This window comes from Seriola lalandi, unplaced genomic scaffold (genome assembly GCF_002814215.2).
Source record: "Seriola lalandi dorsalis isolate HSWRI2012SDOR001 ecotype SW California unplaced genomic scaffold, Sedor1 jcf7180002054376, whole genome shotgun sequence".
Lineage (NCBI taxonomy): Eukaryota > Metazoa > Chordata > Actinopteri > Carangiformes > Carangidae > Seriola > Seriola lalandi.
The window spans coordinates 451,664-471,141 of record NW_019524929.1 but is presented as its reverse complement, the minus strand read 5'-3'; the positions used below and the strand labels follow the sequence as shown (position 1 = coordinate 471,141).

Genomic DNA, 19,478 nt, shown 5'->3' with positions numbered 1-19,478 from the left:
CCAAAGCAATCTAAAACACGGATGAAGGGACAATCACTGTTCAAATATATATGTACAGTGTACAGTCTATTTAATGTAATATATTACAAAATGTAATATATTAGTAGCAGAATCTGTTGCTACAGGAGACATCGCATTGTAAATATTTTAATATCAATAGTCTATTATAATTCAATATATTGTGATATTAGTATTATAATAGCATACATGCTATTATAATATCTATAAATGTAACCTATCCACATATTTTAGAGATACATGATAATATGATGAAATATAGACCTACTCCCCAAATGGGTCTTTCTCTTCCTCAAATCCCCCTCTGACTCTCTTGAAAACCTGTCAGTAGCTATTATAATATTCATAAATATAACGCATACACATATTTTAGATAGACAGATAGATATATCATGCTAAAATGATGTAACAGGCCTTAAATAGGATGATGTAGCCCTACTCACATGTCCTTACACGGATCACGACAGTTTGGAAACTTTGTCTGAGTCGCTCGAAATCTGGTCGTTTTCTTCGTCCTCGCAGCTCAAACTATCTTCGAGTAACTTACTAACAGCTTTCTTCAGTTTATATCCTTTTTGTGTCATGATAAATGTGTTTACAACTCAAACTTTTTATTTTTCGTGTGTCTTTTGATCCCCATTCATCCACGCTCTGCTCTTTGTAAACAAACCCAGGCAACTTCCGTGCTTTAGTTTGACGTTGCTACGTGTAGGTCAGCTGATATCGACGTCTTCGTGGCTGCGCAGAGAAGCGTAGATTTATCGGTTTTCTTAAATGATTTAGAGCAAATTTTCTTTTTATTTTTATGTTCATTAATTTTGGGGAATTTTTTAAATAAGACCTGTGGACTAGAGTGATTTCGATGAAAGATTGCAATTCGAACCTTAAATTCTGCCGCGTTTTCAGAGTGAAGCGTATGTCACGCACGGTTAGTTCACGGACGATGGGGAAGTTGACAATCCGACGATTCTTTCAGTCTTTACAGTTTCTGTCTATGATAAATGGTTTATTTCTGGCGATTCTCGGAAAAAAGGTGGTTTTTCGATCCCGTGTACGGGCTTGGGGTTAAGGGGTTAAATTGAGGAGAATGTAGGCAGGCATGTATAAGCATTTTGCTTCGGGCTGAGCCTGTGCAGTCACTACATAGACCGTTGTCTGTTTTTACTGTCTATATTGTTTATATTCGCTGTGTTATGTGTTATGACTGAATAAAATACTGCTGTTAAACTTTTGCGCAAAAATCAACAAACTAATACTAACTGTTGAAAATTAATAAAATTAAGAGTGACACTTTTGTTTTTTAACTTTATTAAATTATAAGTTCAATGCTCAATGTCCATTTAGGCATTTCATAAAATGTAAATACAACCCAGTAATATAATTTACCAGGAATAAATCAGTAGTCTAAAGAATACAGACATCAGTGTAAACAGTATTATCTCACAAACAGTATCTCGTCCAACTACCTCTGCCTCTTCTGGCTTCAGCTCTGTAGCTAGATCAAACAAAAAACATAACTCTGCTATTTCCCTGACAGAGGATCACAAAATATGCATGCGTTTTAACAGTGGCTAAGCTTAGGTATTTGCTTCTGCTTTCTCAAGGATAATTTACAACCAGATTATTGTCTTTAACTGTCTATATTGGTAACGACTGCTGAAAACCAGCTGTGTCATGTGGGACTTTTTTAATACGGTAACATTTACAAATGTGCAACTTTTAGCTCCACTCCATTTTCCCATGTGGTGGCTGGCTGCTTGATTTTGTCACTGATGGTGGAGGGGGTGGAGAGGTTCTCAGGGGGGTCTGGGTCAGGCAGGTGCCAGTGGATGAAGATCAAATACATGAAAGTACCTAAAACACCGCCAACAGGTGGAGCCACCAGAGGTACCCAGAACCAGTAGTTGTAACACCTGCATAGCAGACACACAAATTAACAACAGAGAGGAATTCATGCATATAGCAGGAATATAGCTGAAGCCATTTAGACATGTCTGGTTTTCATCTGAAGTTTCATAAAAAAAAGTGTTTTTTAGGGTTGCTGAATCTAATGTGTCACTGAATCAAATGTGTATGTAAAAAGTGATTGCGAAATCTTTGCAATATTAACACCAAACTTTTTTGCCTCTTGTAGCAATTTTGTTTTAATTTTGCAACCTGTACACCTACTGCATGCTTCAGTCTCACTGCCCCTTCTACTGCAAAAACAGGACTAGCTGCCAAAGAAAGCTGAACATATGTCTCAGCTTGCTCAGCCCAAAACAGAGCTAAAAGTTCTAGTAAATACTGAGCTTAGTGGATATTTATCAGGTGACCAGAAACACAACTTCAAGTGGATGATAACATTACTGTTATTGTAACATTACTCTTATTATCATGTCAGTCATAAAAGCTTTACAAGGTGATAGTGGTGTGTCAATTAACATCATTGTAATGTTTTTCTGCCCCCTAGTTGGCAAGAATCAATAAACGCAGCTTTACATATCAAGTAAACATCAAGTGTTTTAACAGCTGTGGAACCACAGCAAAGTCATATGATTGCCAGATCGTACAGAGCAACAAGTTACGTTATGGAACCAACAACAGGTCATAATCTGATGTTTTGTAACAAGCTGACGCTTCATCTTCCTTTGATCCTGCAGAAAACAGCTCCAACGTGATCTGATAACCTCTGACTTACGAGATTTTCTGACAAACACAAGGACAACGACCTGTAACAATGGCAAACCATGTCCCTTTTCAAATGTCACTAAATTGTTTGAATGTGAGGCTTCATTGAGCAGGCCTCAAAATGTTACACAAGAAGCATACTAGATACTTACGTGAAGACCTCAGTTCCCCAGCCTGCAGTCAGTGTGAAGAGGCGTGGCCCCAAGTCCCGAGCAGGATTTATTGCCGCACCACAGTTAGCTGACATTGACATGGAGATCCCCAGGACAATCACTGCCACTATAGGGGGAATCAGCTCTGAGGGAGCGGGGGTGTTCCTCTTTTCACCCAAACACAGGATGCACAGCATCAGCATGGCAGTGCCCACTACCTAAGGCAGTAGGTATGAAATATATGAATAAATACAGCAACAATGAATGGAACAGCTGAAGTAAGCTTTAAAGTTTACACCAAAACTCCCAACTGACCTGGTCAAGAAAACTTCCACCCAAACTCATGTACTCTGAGGGATAAGTGGCAAATATAGACGCTGTCTCATTTGGGCCATACACAGTCAGCACTCCGCCACTAAACTCCATTATAGCATCTGAGAAAGAAACAGAGGTAATGAAATGTGGCAAACATCTAATAGAACTTTATCCAAATGAGTATGTGTATACATTGATGATATAAGCATTTGAGATACCAGATAGACAAACCATAGTAAACCAGGTAGACAAGCCCTGATGCCACATAAGCCCCCAGCAGCTGGGAGAGGCAGTAGGGCACCAGCCTTCCCCAGGGTACCTGCCCCAACACACAGAAACTTAGAGACACAGCTGGGTTGAGATGAGCACCTGCAGAAAAAGGGAAAGAGAGGGCCAGAGGGAGGTGGCTGTTGAAAATGAATTACAGTGAGGAAGCTTGGAAGGTCATGAAATCTGAGATTATTTGAAGACATTAGGTACAAATCATTCAGAGTGAAAACCTTGAAAAGATGAACAAGGCTTCTTTGCTCAGAGTGCCAGTTATTAATGTGATAAATCTACAGGGCTCAGATCAGTAATTGTCTACAGGAATGGAAAAGTCATAATTCAGAAAACAAAATATAGCTGATGTATTTTACTGTATGTTCATCTTTCTGGGATGGCATGCTGAGAGTGTGATATTATATCAAGTTTAAAGATCAGATCATGGGAAATGTTAGTGTCCATTTGAACTGTTTTTACCTGTGATGCCCTTGGTGAGGTACATGGCTGACATGACACCCACAGAAAAGGCCAAGTTGACTGACAGAAACTGGCCTTTAGTCTCTCTGCTGGTTTTCACCTGAGCTGCAGCAGAGCAGCCAAAGAGCTAAGATAAAGGGGAAAGAGTTAAAGAAGAGAAAGTGGAAAGTGGCATGATAAGTCAGGAGAATACAATCTTCACAGATGTCAAAGGTCACTTCAAACAGATACATGCAAAAACACACGTGCAGATTCTGTAATACCATAGTTTATTTCTGTGCCATTGATTAATTATTTATAGGTCAAACTAGTGGAACAGTTGTCACAAAAAAATTTTCTGGTTGTTAAAATGTAATTAATTTCATACCTTCATGAACTTAGACTTTGTAATAAACCTGGTTATTTATTATCTAAATAGCCTTATAAGAAACAATATGTCCCCACAGATGAGAGGATATTACAAGTACACACACACACACACACACACACACACACACACACACACATACACACACACACACACACACACACAGTTATAAGTTATAGCTCACAAAGACCACACCTGTAAGACTTTTACTGATCAAACTTTATGGGTTATAACTCACCGATCAACATTGGTCATATTAGTCATACATCTTTATTACAGGCACATTAAACCGAGTTATGGTGCCATGATAATTCATGGACATGCCAAGGCCATCAGGGATTTTGGAAACTGTTGTTGACGAAAGTAGTGCCAGTGAAATGATGACATGCAGAAGGCCTTCATGCATAATCATGTCAACTGACATGGGTCAATAACAATTTACGCACCTCATTTTCCATATCTTGTGATGCCAACATTTTGTTGTTAGTTCATTAATGTTTCAAAATAATGTTAACTGGCTAAATAGACAAATATCCTCACCACTCTACATCACTATGTCTTTATATACAATCTTTGCATTTTGTTAGATTTATGGAAAAAATTATATGAACTACATTTCATTGGTGTGACTTTGCTAATAAAGAGACAGCTGAAGTTTTCATATGGTGCTGTAACGTTAGGTGAGTTTCACAGAGATTTAGAAGCAAGAAAATAATACACAACATATGTTATTTGTTGTCCTCTGCACCCCAAACTAAGTAAAAACTTATGATAAAATAAGGATGTAAAAAATGTATAAGAAAAAAAAGAAAATTCAAGGAATTATTATTGGTTGTCATGACGGAAATGTGTTTAATGTAAGGCCAGGACTAGAAAAGTGATGGAAGTGTGTGTAGATGTTGTACAGCTCTGAGGACACTTACCAGCAAGATGAAAGTTCCCAAGAATTCAGCCATACACTCTCGCACCAGGGCATTTCTCACTCTGAACAAACGTAGCTTCAACATGGCCGGAGTTAAAGGTAAATCCTTCTTCTCATCTCACACTGCGCTCTGTCTCTGTGGTCAGACAGACCAGCTGTCTATGTGTCTGTTCAGGACCAGATGATTTTCGTGACGACAGTGCCGAATGTCCACCTGAGCATCTGAGGCCCTCTGCACTGTAACCCACCTCTCCACGTCTCTTCCTCCTCAGCTGACCAAACACTATTACTCATTTATTGGTTTGTGACATCTCCGGATTGGCTGTAATGTGTCTCAGCTGTTAGCGGTTGCTTATATGAATAGAGGTCATAAACAGTCAGATTATGTGTTGACAGCACTGACAGAGGGCAATAAGCCACAGAGTATACATATTGCAGAAATCTATAGACTGCTCTCATGAAACGGTGTTTATGTTAATGGAAAATAAACATCTGTAATCGTTTATTTTGGCAGCTATCCTATCAAATCAGCACAGCCAGAGATTTACATTATGACTACTCTCATCACGTTACATGCACAGCAAATTAATGGTGCATATTCTACTATGTGCATACAAGCTTTTGGTGTATGTTTATGTTTATTCCCAAAGAACCAGTATACATCAATAATGTTTTCGAAAAGAACAACAAAATGAAAGCTTAACACATTTGGTTTTAACAATATTAAAATGTATCTTTTTCATAAATATTGTATTGTGCAAGAATACATCTTATTCAGAAGTATTGTTTTGGAGTGAAAAACTACACGTCACTGTGTTTATATCCAGCTGGGGTTGTATGAGTTTATGTTTATAACTCAGAAACCTATGCAGAGCGATACCTCAAAGTGATCCATGGAGAAATTGCCATTAATATCAAATGTAGTCTTAAATTTATTATCATCATTCATTTATCATTATCAGATTGCTGTTAATCTAAATACACGTTTCTTTAAGCCAATCAGTCGGAAAAAAACTTAATAAGTTTATAGTAGGATGTTCTATGAATGGAGAGTGGAAATTGAGATTGCCAAAACCAGTAAATGATCTCTCATTTATGAATGGACCAATTACATTATAACTGGTGTGTTGAAACATTTCGTGGGGAGCATTAGGTAAGGTGGTTGATAGGGAAGCCCCTCTTATCCTTGGGAAGCTGGATGTCATGATAACCCCTCTCATTGAACTCTGGACTGTTGATGGATCATATAAGACAAATAATCACTGTGTAGGAGTAAAGACTCGTGTTATTGCTGATAATTATCAGAGAGACACATGACTATGTCATGAAAAAAATCAGATAAGATACAAAGCACACAATGGCCACATGATATACTTAGTTCCTGTAGACGTGCATCCTCACAGCTGAAAATGCTTTTGTTTTGTTTTTACTGCTGTTTCATCTGAAAACAAACTGGTCGGCTACATTTTGTGTTTGGGGAAATAAATAAAAGTGAGGTGATGATTATCTCTCCACAACGTAAAACCCTGACATGCTATGTGGAGACTGTAAAGCTATATGGTTGCATCTTATCTAATCACATCTACTTTCTAGAGGTATAACAGTTTGATGATGTGTAAAAACAACAGATACCTTTACCCTGCAGTTTTGTCCCCAGGGTTTTTATTTCTGGGAACTAATAGAGGGAGTCAATCTATCTTTTCTGTCTCCCTCTGCTGGACATAAGAATAACAAGCATCAATTTGTTAGGATTTATTAAAAAGGAAAATAAACTCTAAATGCAGATGACATATATTCACAATATGTTACAAAGAGTGTTTTTATTTACTATTTTCCACATTATTAGTTTTTAACTGGTCGAAGTAATTGTATAAAAGTTGTTTTAACATATGAGCCATCAGTGCATTTTAATTATTATACAGAAATAACCCAGGTCATGAGGTAGATGTAATCCTGTAAAAGAGAGAAGTGAAAAAATACACACCTGTGAGAGATTATGTTTCCTTTCGGGCTTTGTTATAATGACTATGTGTAAACAAATGTCCCAGTTAATTCATGTCATGTTCTTAGCCACTGCAGGCAACGCTGTCTCTCACTTATGGCTTTTAGTTTCTTGTTCATCATCATTCCCTGAACTTTACTGTGTGCAAAGCATATAATGCCATAATTTTCATGTTTCCAGATGTTTGAGAGGACGATGTAGTATTACGTCCACAGGCCCCGGGGGGAGCTTTTTGATCAAAGTCCAGGCTTCCAGGCGCCTCATCCCCACCATGCTCACACCTTCAATCTCTAGAACCTCATCACCAGGACACACCTTGTCGACTGGACCGCCTGAAGGGACAACACAGAACAGGAGCATTCAATAAATGGCTGTAATGTAAAAATGTGTACAAAGAGAGTGAGTGAAAACTGTTATGTTTAAAAGGTCATATGTGTGTATAATTTCAGAATCAAGTCTTAATTCTGACAAGCATGAATTTTTATATGAACAAAACTGGTATACTCTTGGATTCTGTTTATCTATCGAGAATCTTTGCAACTTAAAGTCATTAGTGCCATTATTTTGCTGAAATTTACAACATATTTGTTCTCTCTAAAACATAAGTTAAAAATATTGTATACAATATATACGATGAGGCGATATAGCTGCATCAACCATCAGAGATCCGGGTGTTGAGGTAGTTGTGGACAACGTTACAAATCAGTTCAGAAGGACTTTCCACTGATGTGATCAGGTAGATTTATTTCAGGTACTTAATTTGTTGGATTAGCCAAAAACAAACAGCCCTTTTTCTTTCAAGGTATGTAAAATATATGAGAAAATATCTTATATCACCAAAGGAATTATTATTGTAATTTAATAAAAACCTGAAATTGTACTGTAGATAGCAAAAAATGATCTATATTGCACATTTAAACAAACTATTTCTCATCTCATCCGCATCCATAGTGATGCTCAAATTTCTACATATTTCCGTGGAGATATCAGTTCTCACCCTGGAAGATCTTCTGTACAGTGAGCGGTCTGTTCCCCAGACTGGAGCCTACACCTCCCTCCAGACTGAAGCCCAGATCCCTGCTCTTCTTCTCCAGACACACGCACACATGCTGACCTGAGGGGTGGAAAAACACAGATACAGCGTCTCACTTCGAACTGCTGCAGATGTACGACTAATGTCTTTTCAGAGCCCCGGTGAAGTTTGACATCTCACCTGTCTCAGTGAACTGAGTCTGTGTTGGTCCCTGATTATTTGTCTGCACTCCACTATTAGAGACGCTGTTAACACCTCCCCTCCTCAGGACCACCACTCCCATCTCACGAGTCTTCGCCCTTCTCAGCACCCTCAGAGCCTCCCAGTGGGCGTGGCATTGCAACGCTGTGCCGTTGATTGACAGCACCTGGTCCCCTTCCCTTATGGAGCCTTCCTGAGCTGCCACGCCTGAGTGAAAAACCTTATGGACCTGAGGAGAAGACATCAGGAGACTAATGAAGACACTGAGGACAACGCTGTGAAATATTCTCCGGAGAGAACAAGAAAGGAGGTTCTTCCTTACAGTGACTGGCTTGTTCTGGTCCACGCCTCCTGCCAGACTGAAGCCCAGTCCCACTCCCACCTCTTTATGAAGAACCACCACCTGCACATCATCATAGTCCTGCAAGAGAAATGGTAGGCAAAATGAGAAAATGCATAAACAGCAAATATGAAAAAAAAGAGATGGAGATGACATGCAATAAAGGTTAGGTTAGTTTGAACCTTGGACTCTAAAGATAGAGGATCCAGAGTAACCTTAGCTCAGAATGAACTTTGTATATTTTTTTTAGGCCTTGTAGGAGCCATTTTCAGTCCTATGTATACATTTGTATTTATTTGTATTTACACATCTGACCACCAGGCAGAGCATCATTGCATTGAGATAAATGAAAGAGATGAAAGTTAAGGAGGTCAAGGTAATCATGTTCAGGTGTAGCTGCTTTCAGTTTGAGAAGCATACAAGTTTTTGACCTCGCTCATACCACCATCATGCCCCAAGACTTTGTGGTGTATATGCCTGATTTTGTAGTTTGTGCTTTTCGTGGAACATATTGGTTTATATTTGGTTTATTTCATGTGAAAAGGAAACTATGCACAATATCAGACAGATAGCAGCTGATGATCTATGACGAGCTGTATAATAAACCTTATCTACAAACAGGGCATTTCATTGGAAACATGAATCATTACTAAATCTAAAGCAAAAGCAGAAACTCAGAGTTTTATGGGTAGCAAATAGTCACTATACAGGCCCAAAACCTAACCAGTAGCAATATGTATCACAACATCAATACCAGATGTAATGTATTCCTATGAGTGAATGTCTAATCACGGGTTAATGCCAGGCAAAGACGGGCCATTGGAATGACCAGTGCACCAACAATCAGAGAAGGGAAAAGTGACCTAACTTATGGAAATGATAACCTGGGTCCATACCACAAAAACAAAACAGCAAAGCATGTAAAAAGTTACTTGTGTCCAGCTGTTTGTACCTGCAGGGTGTTGTCCCCCAGGCTCCTGACATCCTCCAGCAGCCTGTCAAGCTCCTCACTGGGCATCACAGACACATATGAGAGTGCAGACACGTCTGAGCTCAGAGAGGCAGTCCGCCCACCTGCTGTCTGCCACTCATCGCTGTCATTCTCTGACTCGTAGTCAACTCCAGCAAAGTTACACAGTTCTGAAAGACTACAGGGAATAAGAGGAGAGTATTGAGAGAAAAACAAATCAATTAGATTAATTATTAAATGATTACCTCAGTCAAACCAGATATCCGACCATTTCTCAAGAACCCACCTGACACAGAAGCTCCGACGATCTGACTGGCTCATGTTACTGGTGATGGTCACCGAGGACTCTCCAGAGTCTGAATCATAATTTGAATCCTCATCCTTCTGCGTACTTTCATCATCATCCTCATCATCATCTTCATCATCATTCGAGACTTTAATCTCTGAGCTCAAGCCAGCTACCCAAGCATCCAGGTCCAATACCTGTTTCTTCCCCTTCTGGTAGTCTGTCTTGACATCTGGAGAGATGAGATGAGGGAGGTTGCTGTGGGAGGAGGTGGCGAGGGGACGAGGGAGAGGTGGGGAGTCTGGATCTTGAGTTTTGGCTGCTTGTGTGACAATGGGAGAGGCATTTTCCAGTAGTGCGGTAGGTGAATGAAAGGGTGAGTGGCCAGGGGTGTTTGTTGGAGTCTTGTCATCATCACTAACAGTTGATGTAATCCCAGAGGGTGTCATTTTCTGCACATTAGAGGAGGTTCCACTGGAATTAGACGGCAGCGAGGATGGTGTATCGTCGGCTGTCATATCTTTCTCACTTGCTTCCTCAGGGCTTGAGAGTTTGGAGAAATCTGTCTCATCTATGTAAAACTTTCCACGGCGTCTTTGAGCTCCTGTGTTTAGAGGGATTTCAAGTGTACCCTTGAGTCTGGAATATTTACCAAAATCTTCAGCACAGTTGTTACCTTTCCTTCCATTCTCAGCCAAATCATTGCCTTCTCCTTCTTTCCTCCTCAATGTCAGTCCAACCTCGTCCAATGATAAAGACCGTTCCGACACTGCCTTCTTTCCGGCTGCTGTCTTTTTCTCTTCAGAATGATCCCCTCCCTCCCCTCCCTCTTTAATTCCCTCCCACTTGTCCCTCAATCCACCTATTGCTTTTGCTGACCCACTCTTCTTCACTCCATCATGGCCCCTGCTGAGTTGTGTTGGCACAGATAAGGCCCTCCTGGGCATCAGGACCTGTCCCGTTGCCAAACCCTGAGCTCTCTGTGACAGAGCCTCAAACTGACTGATCTTATTTCTCACACTGGCTGCAGAGGGCACCGATAACATCTCTGAGAACTTCTTCCTCTCTGATGTTTTCAGTGTAATATTTTTTGGATTTGACTCAAACACATCTTCATCAGTGCTACCACCCTTCATTTCATCTTTTTCTTTTGTGCCATCATCTGTCTCTTTTGCCCCATTCATTCCATTAGTCTCAGCCTTTTCCTCTTGATGGTTGGCCCTGTCCTGATCCTTACTTTCATTTGATTTTCTTTGTCTGAATTCGGATGAATCTTTGAGAGAAACTGATGTCTCATGTGCTATGAAGGTTTTAGTCTCTGGAAGTGCAGTAATCCCTCCTGCAGCCCTGGCAGATCTGATCTGAGCTGCTACCGTGTTCCTACTCCTTGCTCTATCCAGAGACCTTGTGCCTATTTCCGTGAACCCTTTCCGCCAGTTCACTCCACCGTCCTCTGAATACCTGCCCTGGATCTTTCCCTGCCCCTGTTCTCCTGACAATCTCCTGCTTCTTCCTGGAGAAAGTGAACTGTCAGAGCTTAAGGTAAGTTTTTGAGACGTCCAGGTGATTGATTTCCCGCTTTGCACTGGACTGAGGCTATTTTTCTCTCCTGATAATAAAAGCCTGGGCAAGGCTGCCCCTGCTGCCCTCTCAAATGACCTCCGCTGTGACAAAATAAGGGAGTCTTTGGTTGTTACAGGGGTAGGGAGGTCCTTAATTTTGCTGTAATTCTCATCTTTACCAAAACCAGCGGACCCATAGAGTTTTTCTATCCGCTCGAGGATGCTCTGACCTGCTATGGGCTCAAAAGTAGCTATCTCTGTGCCTGGACCAGACTGTGACCTAAACCTGGAGGGGAGAGAATGACCCCTGCTGGCCCTGTCCAAAGTCTGGCTTGTGTGACCCACCGGGCTACTCTCTCTGTCAACATGACTTGTGCCTGAAGAGTTATTGGCATGTATCGAAGACATCACCCTGCCCCTCACACCTTCAGCTCCTGTCCTTCTTTCATCCAACCCTCCAGCCTGTTTATTGAAGTCCTCTCCTCTTTTTTCAGCTCTGCTTCTTCCTTCCGTTCTCCAATCTAAACTCTTACTTCTACTTAGCCAGTCGTATCTCCTCGCCTGTGCCCTGCCCTGGCTTTCAAATGCAGGGTTTTCACTTCTGCCACCGCCTGTGATAATTGTGTCTCCTATGTCATTCTGGTTCAGCTTGGGGGACATTTCATGGCCTGGTGTTTCCTTCTCCTCACTTTGACCTTTGACACTGCTGCGACACCCAGTCCTGGCTTGATATCCTGCGATTCCGTCCTCCTCTTTATGCGCACCATTTGTGTCTGCGTTTGTGCCATACCTCTCTTTTTCTCCAGCTTCTTCAGCACCCTCCCTCTCCTCGGCAGAAACACATCTGTGTTCCCTAACACCTGGCCTGCGAGTGAGACTGTATGAGGTCGAGTTAGCCGAGCGGACAGTGAACCGTGCTCCTGTCCTCTGCTTGTTGCGCTCACTCACTGGAGTAGGAAGCAAGGACAAGTCCATTGTCTGAGAGTAAACAAAGTTAATGATCTCCTGTCAAGTGCCAAATCCCAAAAAGAGAGCGGAAGAGTGAACTTGATATTTAAGCGATTCCAAGCAACTGTCTTTTAGAGAGCACTCTGGAAGCAGTTCATCTGAAAGCTGCAGTCTCGAGACTGTAAAAGGCAGTGAAACAGTGGCACAGTTGCAGTCCTCTCATTAGTTCCTTGCACAGAAGCAAATAAAACATTAAAAAGTTTGATATTTCAGTGCTGTTGATGATTCTGTGGTCTAGAAGTGATAACTTCTCTTGGCTCCTCTTCCTGCTTTCTTGTCCTCAGGAGTCTTCAGTTCCCCAGCACAACCTCAGCGAACAGCTCCCATCGCCTGCCAAGCATAAAAACGTACAAATTTCCATCCGCAGAACAGGATTGAGCTGGAATGTTGTGATATGTGGATTGTGGTCGCTCTAGCTGCTCAAAATGGTCAAGCAGAACCACAGAGTGGTGGAGGACAATGAACACAATATGTCACAGTGAAGCATGAAGTTGATAGTGAATGGAGTAGATATGAAAATCATGAAAAACAATTAAAGGGGATAAGAAAAAAATGGAACAAAAGAGAGACCCAAAAGCACTACAGTATGCTCACTCCAAACCCCCTGTCAGTTATGTCATTCTGCCCTCCGAACACTCCCCTCCCACTGACTCAATAAGTCCATTCACAGAACAACAGGACTCAGATAGGTCTCTTTGTTGTACACACATATTATAACGGCTGTTTACACAAGCAACATACTCATGACTCCCTGTCAACGTTGGCTCAGCCTGAACCAAAAACTGGAAAAACTCACCTAACAGCAATCCACTTAGCAAAAACAATGTATTAAAGTGCCACATTCAGTCTCTGTGCAGCATGTATCAGTCACACAGAGTCAAAGAGAGGCAGCAACCGATTGAAACCTTGTAACAGTGGATTCACGTGAAGTGATCAGATTAGATGGAAAAAGATGAGGACAATGTTACTTTCATTTACATACAGCCTAGTGAGAGAAAGATAATGTTACTGATGGACAATGGCTCATCAGCGTTATCTGACTATACAGCCACACACTGCAGTGAAACTGTCTTTGATCATTCATCAAGTCAGAATCAGGATCCAATCATCTCTATTGACATTCAACATAAATACTGCAAGATCTAGATTTACTGCACAAATACAGTAGGACCAGGGAATTAGATGAGCGCTGCCTGTATAATTATATGAAGCAGATTTTTTATGAAATCTAGGTTACAATGTGTAACTTCGGGAGACCGAAGTGGTCTCTGTGGTGCTTTCCAACACAGGTGAGTCTGAGTGTCAGTTTACAGAAACACCTGTTCTGCTAGGTCACAAAGCCTCCCATCTGGGTAACCCTGGGCAACACAGCCCCGTTTACTTTAAAGTCCCACTGAACAGCGAGAAAGACACACATGTACCCAGGCATTAGGAAAGAATACACACAGTTACTCTAATTACAAATTAGCTATTTGATCCATTCACACATCCACAAACACATGCACCTTACCTTCTGTAAGAGCAACCTCTGTCCTAGACCACTGTGTTGACACGGGGTCATAATGCAGGCAGCGCTCTGGAGTGACATCAGCTCCTAACGCCTCTCTCTCTGTCTTTTTCTCTCTCCATCAGCTTTGCATGATGGACTGTGTACAGTGACGCAAACCCGCCACACTGGTTTATCCTCTTGTCCTCTCTCTCTCTTTCTCTCTCTCTCTCTCTGTCTCTCTCCTCCCCCTCCCATTGTTGTTTTCTCCCTCTTTCCGTCTTCTCACAGGGTAGCATTCCTGACTACAGTTCAATGTGTCACCCACTAAACGTCTCAACAGGGAGTGCACACACACACACACACACACACACACACACACACACACACACACACACACACACACACACACACACACCCTACTATTTCAAACTCCATCTCTCGGCATATAATGTGTGACATCAGCATTTCATAGCTCAAGGGAGAAGAGACACAGTTTAGATAGCTGTGTGAAACAGAACAAGAATGACATTTCCCAACACTGGCTTATAATATCACCCCACCTCAGGCAAACCTGAGTCTAATCATCTGGGCTGAGCAGGTATCAAAATACATAATAACAGAGCACCTTTAATTGGGACCAGAGACCACAAAGAGTTCATGTAGACTCAGAAATACCAACAGGGATAAATGTTGTTAAAAGTGCACCTCTCGTATGACATATGTTCAAAAAACAGAGCTCTGGTGCAGACACACTTGTTGAGAGTTTTAAGGGAGTGTAATGCCAACTGAAGGGAAAACATCAGAGATTGCTGATAGGTTTCATCCACACTGTAGAAGAAGAAGAAGTATTGTTTGTGAGAATACTGAATTCTGCAGAGTGGGAAGGTGAACAAACAGCCATTGAATCACATGTACAAGGAGAAAGCAGACTAAAAAAAAGCAGACATAGATATACGAAATAAAAAACAAAAAACAGTACTTACTGTTTTCTTTCTCATGTAGAGGACCTTCTTACTGCTGCTTTTTGCATGCACCTGCTACTGTCTTCTGTTGAGACAGAGGAAACTGTGGTTACCACATCAGCATTCTGCAATAGTAATGAGAGATGTCTCTGTTTGTCAAAAGGCAGAACACACTGAGGCATATCTGAAGCCAAGTCTGACAGTCCTATGAGTCCAATCAATGTAAGGCCTTATACAGACAGATGACTGGTAGGTTGCATGGTCTTCCCAGGACAGAGATTAGTGTGTGAGTAGGGGTAAATAGCTACAGCACAGCTCCACAGACTCCCACCCTTGTTCCTAACAGAAGAATGGCACTCAGTGTCTCTGCAGGATGTATGCAAATCACTGTCTTGCTCACCCTGACACACTGGTGATAAATTAATTCTTTAGGGTGTAGGATTTAGAAACCATGTGATATGATATTTAATCAGTAGGTCACAGTTGATATAAAAAGGGTACAGGCAATTTAAAGCAAAACAAAAATGGACTGAAAGAATTGGGCCATGTAAAGGTTTTTATCTTTTCTGTTACAGCTGGATAATATATGGTTAACTAGCCTTTGTTTTCTGTCAGTTTAGCGTTTATCGATACTGTTTGTGTTGTTTGCCGTGTCGTAATGAAGTTACTACCGGCAGCAGAGGGCAGAAGAAGCCAGAGAAACGTCAGACCTGACGTCACCCTGTCCGTACCGGTCATGTGACTACCGCGGAAGTCAACAAACCAGGGAGTGACATGTAACAACAATAAGCACTTTACTTAACTTCCCTTCGTTCTGTCTCTCGTTTAACGTTAGCTCCATGTGTTGTGAAAACGAGCACGTAAATGTAACCGTGTGCTTTACAAACTGTTGGACTGAGTCTGAGCTGTCGTGTAGCTGGCGTCATTGTTTGATAGTTTAGTGAAAAGGCAGTTTCAAAATGCGGAATGATTCCCTGCTCTCAAGCATCAATGTGGTGCTTGTAATGGCCTACGGAAGTCTGGTGAGTCTGTTTCACTTTGTCATCAATGTTTTCTTCCTGTCTGATGGCTACATGAAGCTTAAGTTTAAACTCACAATAACAACAATCTAAATGTGAGTTAAAGATCTCAAAAGACAAACTATCAGATAAACAGAGGGTGATTTGATCCATTTACAGTATTTTACAGCTGCTCTGGCTCAATTTTAGCACGTAAAACTTAGTATGTAGCAAGTATGTACGTATGGTTTACTGGTTTATGCTCTGCAGCAACGTGTATTTCTTATCGCTTATTATTGATTATTGCTGTCACTTAAAAGTAATTGAGGTATTTAATGTTTGCTGTAGTGGATGCAGAACAGAAATAGTTAATTGTGAAGTTCAGACACAATCGTCATTTTTCCTTATATGGATGCAGGAATTACTGTGGTGTTGAGTCGTACTCCACACTACATTATGTATACTTAGTTATACAGTATTTTCTGTTAATAAAATGCAAGTTTCCAAAATAACCTCTTAAACTACTACCCTTTTACTGATTTATGTGTTACTTAATACTTAATCAACCTTTATAAAGATGTTAAACAGTGATTTTGATGTTCATTCTAATGTCCTTAAGAACATAATTTTAGCCTCTAGTAATGCTTGGGCAATTTCTTGACTGTCCTCTAGGTATTTGTTTTACTGTTCATTTTTGTCAAAAGACAAATCATGCGGTTTGCCATGAAGTCTCGGAGAGGACCACATGTTCCCCTAGGTCACAATGCACCTAAAGTAAGTCAGACACCACAATGTCATAACTATGATTTTTGATAGCTTGGTTTTGCTTGTGCATTTACTGAAGTGTTGTGTCTGTGCTGTAGGAGCTGAGACAAGAAATCGAAGCCAGACTGTGCCAGGTCCAGAAAATCCACTTTGAGCCTCGCCTGCTGTCCCCAGATGATGACCGGCTAAAGCAGAGAGAACAGACTGGTTAGAGAAGCACACACACTCCAGTCCTGAAACTACCCATGAGTTGTTTTTATGCCTGTGCACTGAAGAGTGTGTGTGTGTGTGTGTGTGTGTGTGTGTGTGTGTTTTGCAGATTCCTATGACTACCTGTACAGGATGAGAGCACTGGATGCCATTAGAGACACTGGTAAGCATTCCTGTCACTGTTTGCTTTTGTTTTGCCATCAGAGCACTTGAATCCCTCTGCACTGTTACAGTACCACTTGTACTTTCTGTCAAAAGATCTCCCCTTCCGTGAACTGGGTGGGACGTCCACTGCTGTGACGGGGAAAAGATTTCGGACCTGGCTTCTGCAGCTACGAAATTCCCACTGCATGTTCCGAGACAGCCAGAGCTCCCTTGTTGACACAGTGCTGGATGGGTACAACAAAGCCCGCCACGGGGCAGAGGTCAGTACTGCTATGTGTGTTTGTGTACCACAGGCACTCAGTAATTCAATACTGTAATTTATCATCTCAGCAAACACATTAGGGCAGTAATGTGATATTGTGCTATGCTGTCCTGTGTCAAAATTAAAGATTTTGAGAGTCATATATACAGTATTTACAATATACATCTATATGATAGTTATTAAAGAATGTTAATTGAAAAATTATATTTTGTGTTATTGTTATAGTTCCATGGAGTTCACTAACATCCATGATTTCATATATCTGCATATAGCTCTGCGTTGTGGCCAACTCTTAATGTTTATATGGTATCCTTATGATTAGAATGATGATTGTGCCTTTTACTATACAGTCCAACATGGTGTGCAGTGTATGATGCAGTTGACAGATGGGAGAATGCATACAAATGTACATCGTCATCCTTTTGAGGGGTAGATGTAGTGTGTGAATATTATGTTCAGGATTTGGTAAAGCATATCTTAACTGATGTGCTTTTTTTTTTTTTTTTTTTTTTTTTTTTTACTTCTGTCTTTGACTGTAGGCTTTTGGTGAAGCAGAGTTTATAAAATACCAGGAAGCTCTAACTGAACTGGCCTCTGTGTAAGTAAACAGAACACAAACACAAGCTCCAAGTGCTTTCTTGCAGCTTTCCCTTTAAGCTAATCCCAATGTGGAATGTTAATTATACACTGGGGACAATCTGTTTCTCCCTCTGCTGTTTCAGTGTGAAGTCTCACAGCAGTAGCAGCAGCACTCCGAGCCAGCACCACCAGTCTGCAGCCAAAGACCTGACCAGTACCACAGATCCTGCGAGCTCCTGCTCCTCCCCCACCCAAACCACCTACCTCATATCCACAATGCAGCAGCGCAGCAAGAGGCCCAGACACTTCCTGGAGCTGAAGAACTTCAAAGACAACTACAACACTCTGGACAGCACGCTCTGAAAATCTATGACGTCCATCCAAAGGAAAGGTTAAGAACAAGGTAGTGCTGCCAGTGATTAAAGTGCCTGTGGACGGCGACAGGATCACTGTCGCCAGACAGTTTTAGGGTGAAGTGACAAATACACTGCCTTCATACACTAACACACACTGCCTGTTTACAGTATAGTTCATATCAGACTACTGGCACAGTGCTCTTTACCTAAGTGTAGCTTAAGCGTATATCCTGTATTACTGCATGTATGAGTGCTATATTTGGGTAGAAAAATGACTATAGTAAATGACTATAGTAAGTATGGTTGATTTGACCAAAACAAAACCAGAGCTATGTGGCTATGCAATAGCATCAGACAATCAGTATTTATTGAACAATGTAAAGGCCTATGCACACTTGTTTAAATTATCCAACTGTTTGTACACATGCTGATAGTTACTGTTGTTATGACTAGTGTTAATGGTTGCTTTACACTGAGAAAAACACACTGTTAATGTCACTTCTGTTTACATATATGTATGTCTCTACTGCTCGTATGTTACTGTGAATCCAAGTCTTTTTGTTTTAAGCCTTAAATGTTTCTTTTACAGAAGCCATTGAATAAATCAATTTGATTTGAAGCCATACTTGATTTGATTAATTTTGCTGTTAAGTGCTCTCTTAACTTAATGATTACTCTCAGTGCAATGTAATTTAACAGTAATAAAGTATTATGTGAGATTCAAATTAAATTTGCAGTCGAATATTATTTTTATTATTTACATTTTTATGTTTGCCTGTGTTTCTACTTTTGGTGTTGCAATTATATTTGTCTATGTGTCACTGTTATAAATACTCAGTGTGTTAGTAGCCTATAGATTGCAGACACTTAAGGACACTTTGTGGCAGTATAGAGCTTCGTATCAGAGTTGTGGCAGTTAGAAGCCTCTGTAAAAAAAAAAGAAAAAAAGAAAAGAAAAAAGTGTGGCAGAGTGGAGCCGCACAGTTTTTCCAACTGTGTTGTGGACTAACCTGTGGACTTTTAGAGCCGCATTTTTCAATATATCTCTTCTATTTTCAACTAAACTGTGAATGAGGGACATTGAATCAATAAAAGCCTTTTTTTG

General features: G+C 40.8%; 3 protein-coding genes across 6 annotated transcripts; 1 reads left to right on the top strand and 2 right to left on the bottom strand.

The window, feature by feature from the left end:
* Positions 1-1,309: 1,309 nt before the first annotated feature.
* aqp10a (aquaporin 10a) lies at positions 1,310-5,433 on the bottom strand. Of its 2 annotated transcripts, none has more exons than XM_023408923.2 (6): positions 5,187-5,433; positions 3,897-4,023; positions 3,387-3,524; positions 3,156-3,274; positions 2,841-3,058; positions 1,310-1,931 (listed from the first exon to the last, which is right to left on the bottom strand). In XM_023408923.2, exons 1-6 carry the CDS (start codon positions 5,268-5,270, stop codon positions 1,721-1,723), a joined length of 897 nt encoding a protein of 298 aa, XP_023264691.1. In that variant the 5' UTR covers positions 5,271-5,433; the 3' UTR covers positions 1,310-1,720. The 2 variants fall into 2 exon arrangements, with proteins under 2 accessions (XP_023264691.1, XP_023264692.1); XM_023408924.2 differs by having other exon boundaries at positions 2,841-3,007.
* A 1,489-nt stretch (positions 5,434-6,922) lies between these two features.
* LOC111656979 (uncharacterized) lies at positions 6,923-15,188 on the bottom strand. 2 transcript variants are annotated; one of them, XM_023408922.2, is made up of 7 exons: positions 15,060-15,188; positions 10,018-12,917; positions 9,714-9,909; positions 8,744-8,842; positions 8,401-8,650; positions 8,185-8,301; positions 6,923-7,519 (listed from the first exon to the last, which is right to left on the bottom strand). In XM_023408922.2, exons 2-7 carry the CDS (start codon positions 12,552-12,554, stop codon positions 7,356-7,358), a joined length of 3,363 nt encoding a protein of 1,120 aa, XP_023264690.1. In that variant the 5' UTR covers positions 12,555-12,917; positions 15,060-15,188; the 3' UTR covers positions 6,923-7,355. The 2 variants fall into 2 exon arrangements, with proteins under 2 accessions (XP_023264690.1, XP_023264688.1); XM_023408920.2 differs by lacking the exon at positions 15,060-15,188 and adding an exon at positions 14,098-14,260.
* A 628-nt stretch (positions 15,189-15,816) lies between these two features.
* Positions 15,817-19,103, top strand: ltap1 (lipid transport auxiliary protein 1). 2 transcript variants are annotated; one of them, XM_023408886.2, is made up of 7 exons: positions 15,817-16,060; positions 16,741-16,810; positions 16,900-17,008; positions 17,121-17,174; positions 17,270-17,436; positions 17,978-18,036; positions 18,161-19,103. In XM_023408886.2, exons 2-7 carry the CDS (start codon positions 16,748-16,750, stop codon positions 18,378-18,380), a joined length of 672 nt encoding a protein of 223 aa, XP_023264654.1. In that variant the 5' UTR covers positions 15,817-16,060; positions 16,741-16,747; the 3' UTR covers positions 18,381-19,103. The 2 variants fall into 2 exon arrangements, with proteins under 2 accessions (XP_023264654.1, XP_023264653.1); XM_023408885.2 differs by having other exon boundaries at positions 16,709-16,810.
* The last annotated feature ends 375 nt before the right edge of the window (positions 19,104-19,478 follow it).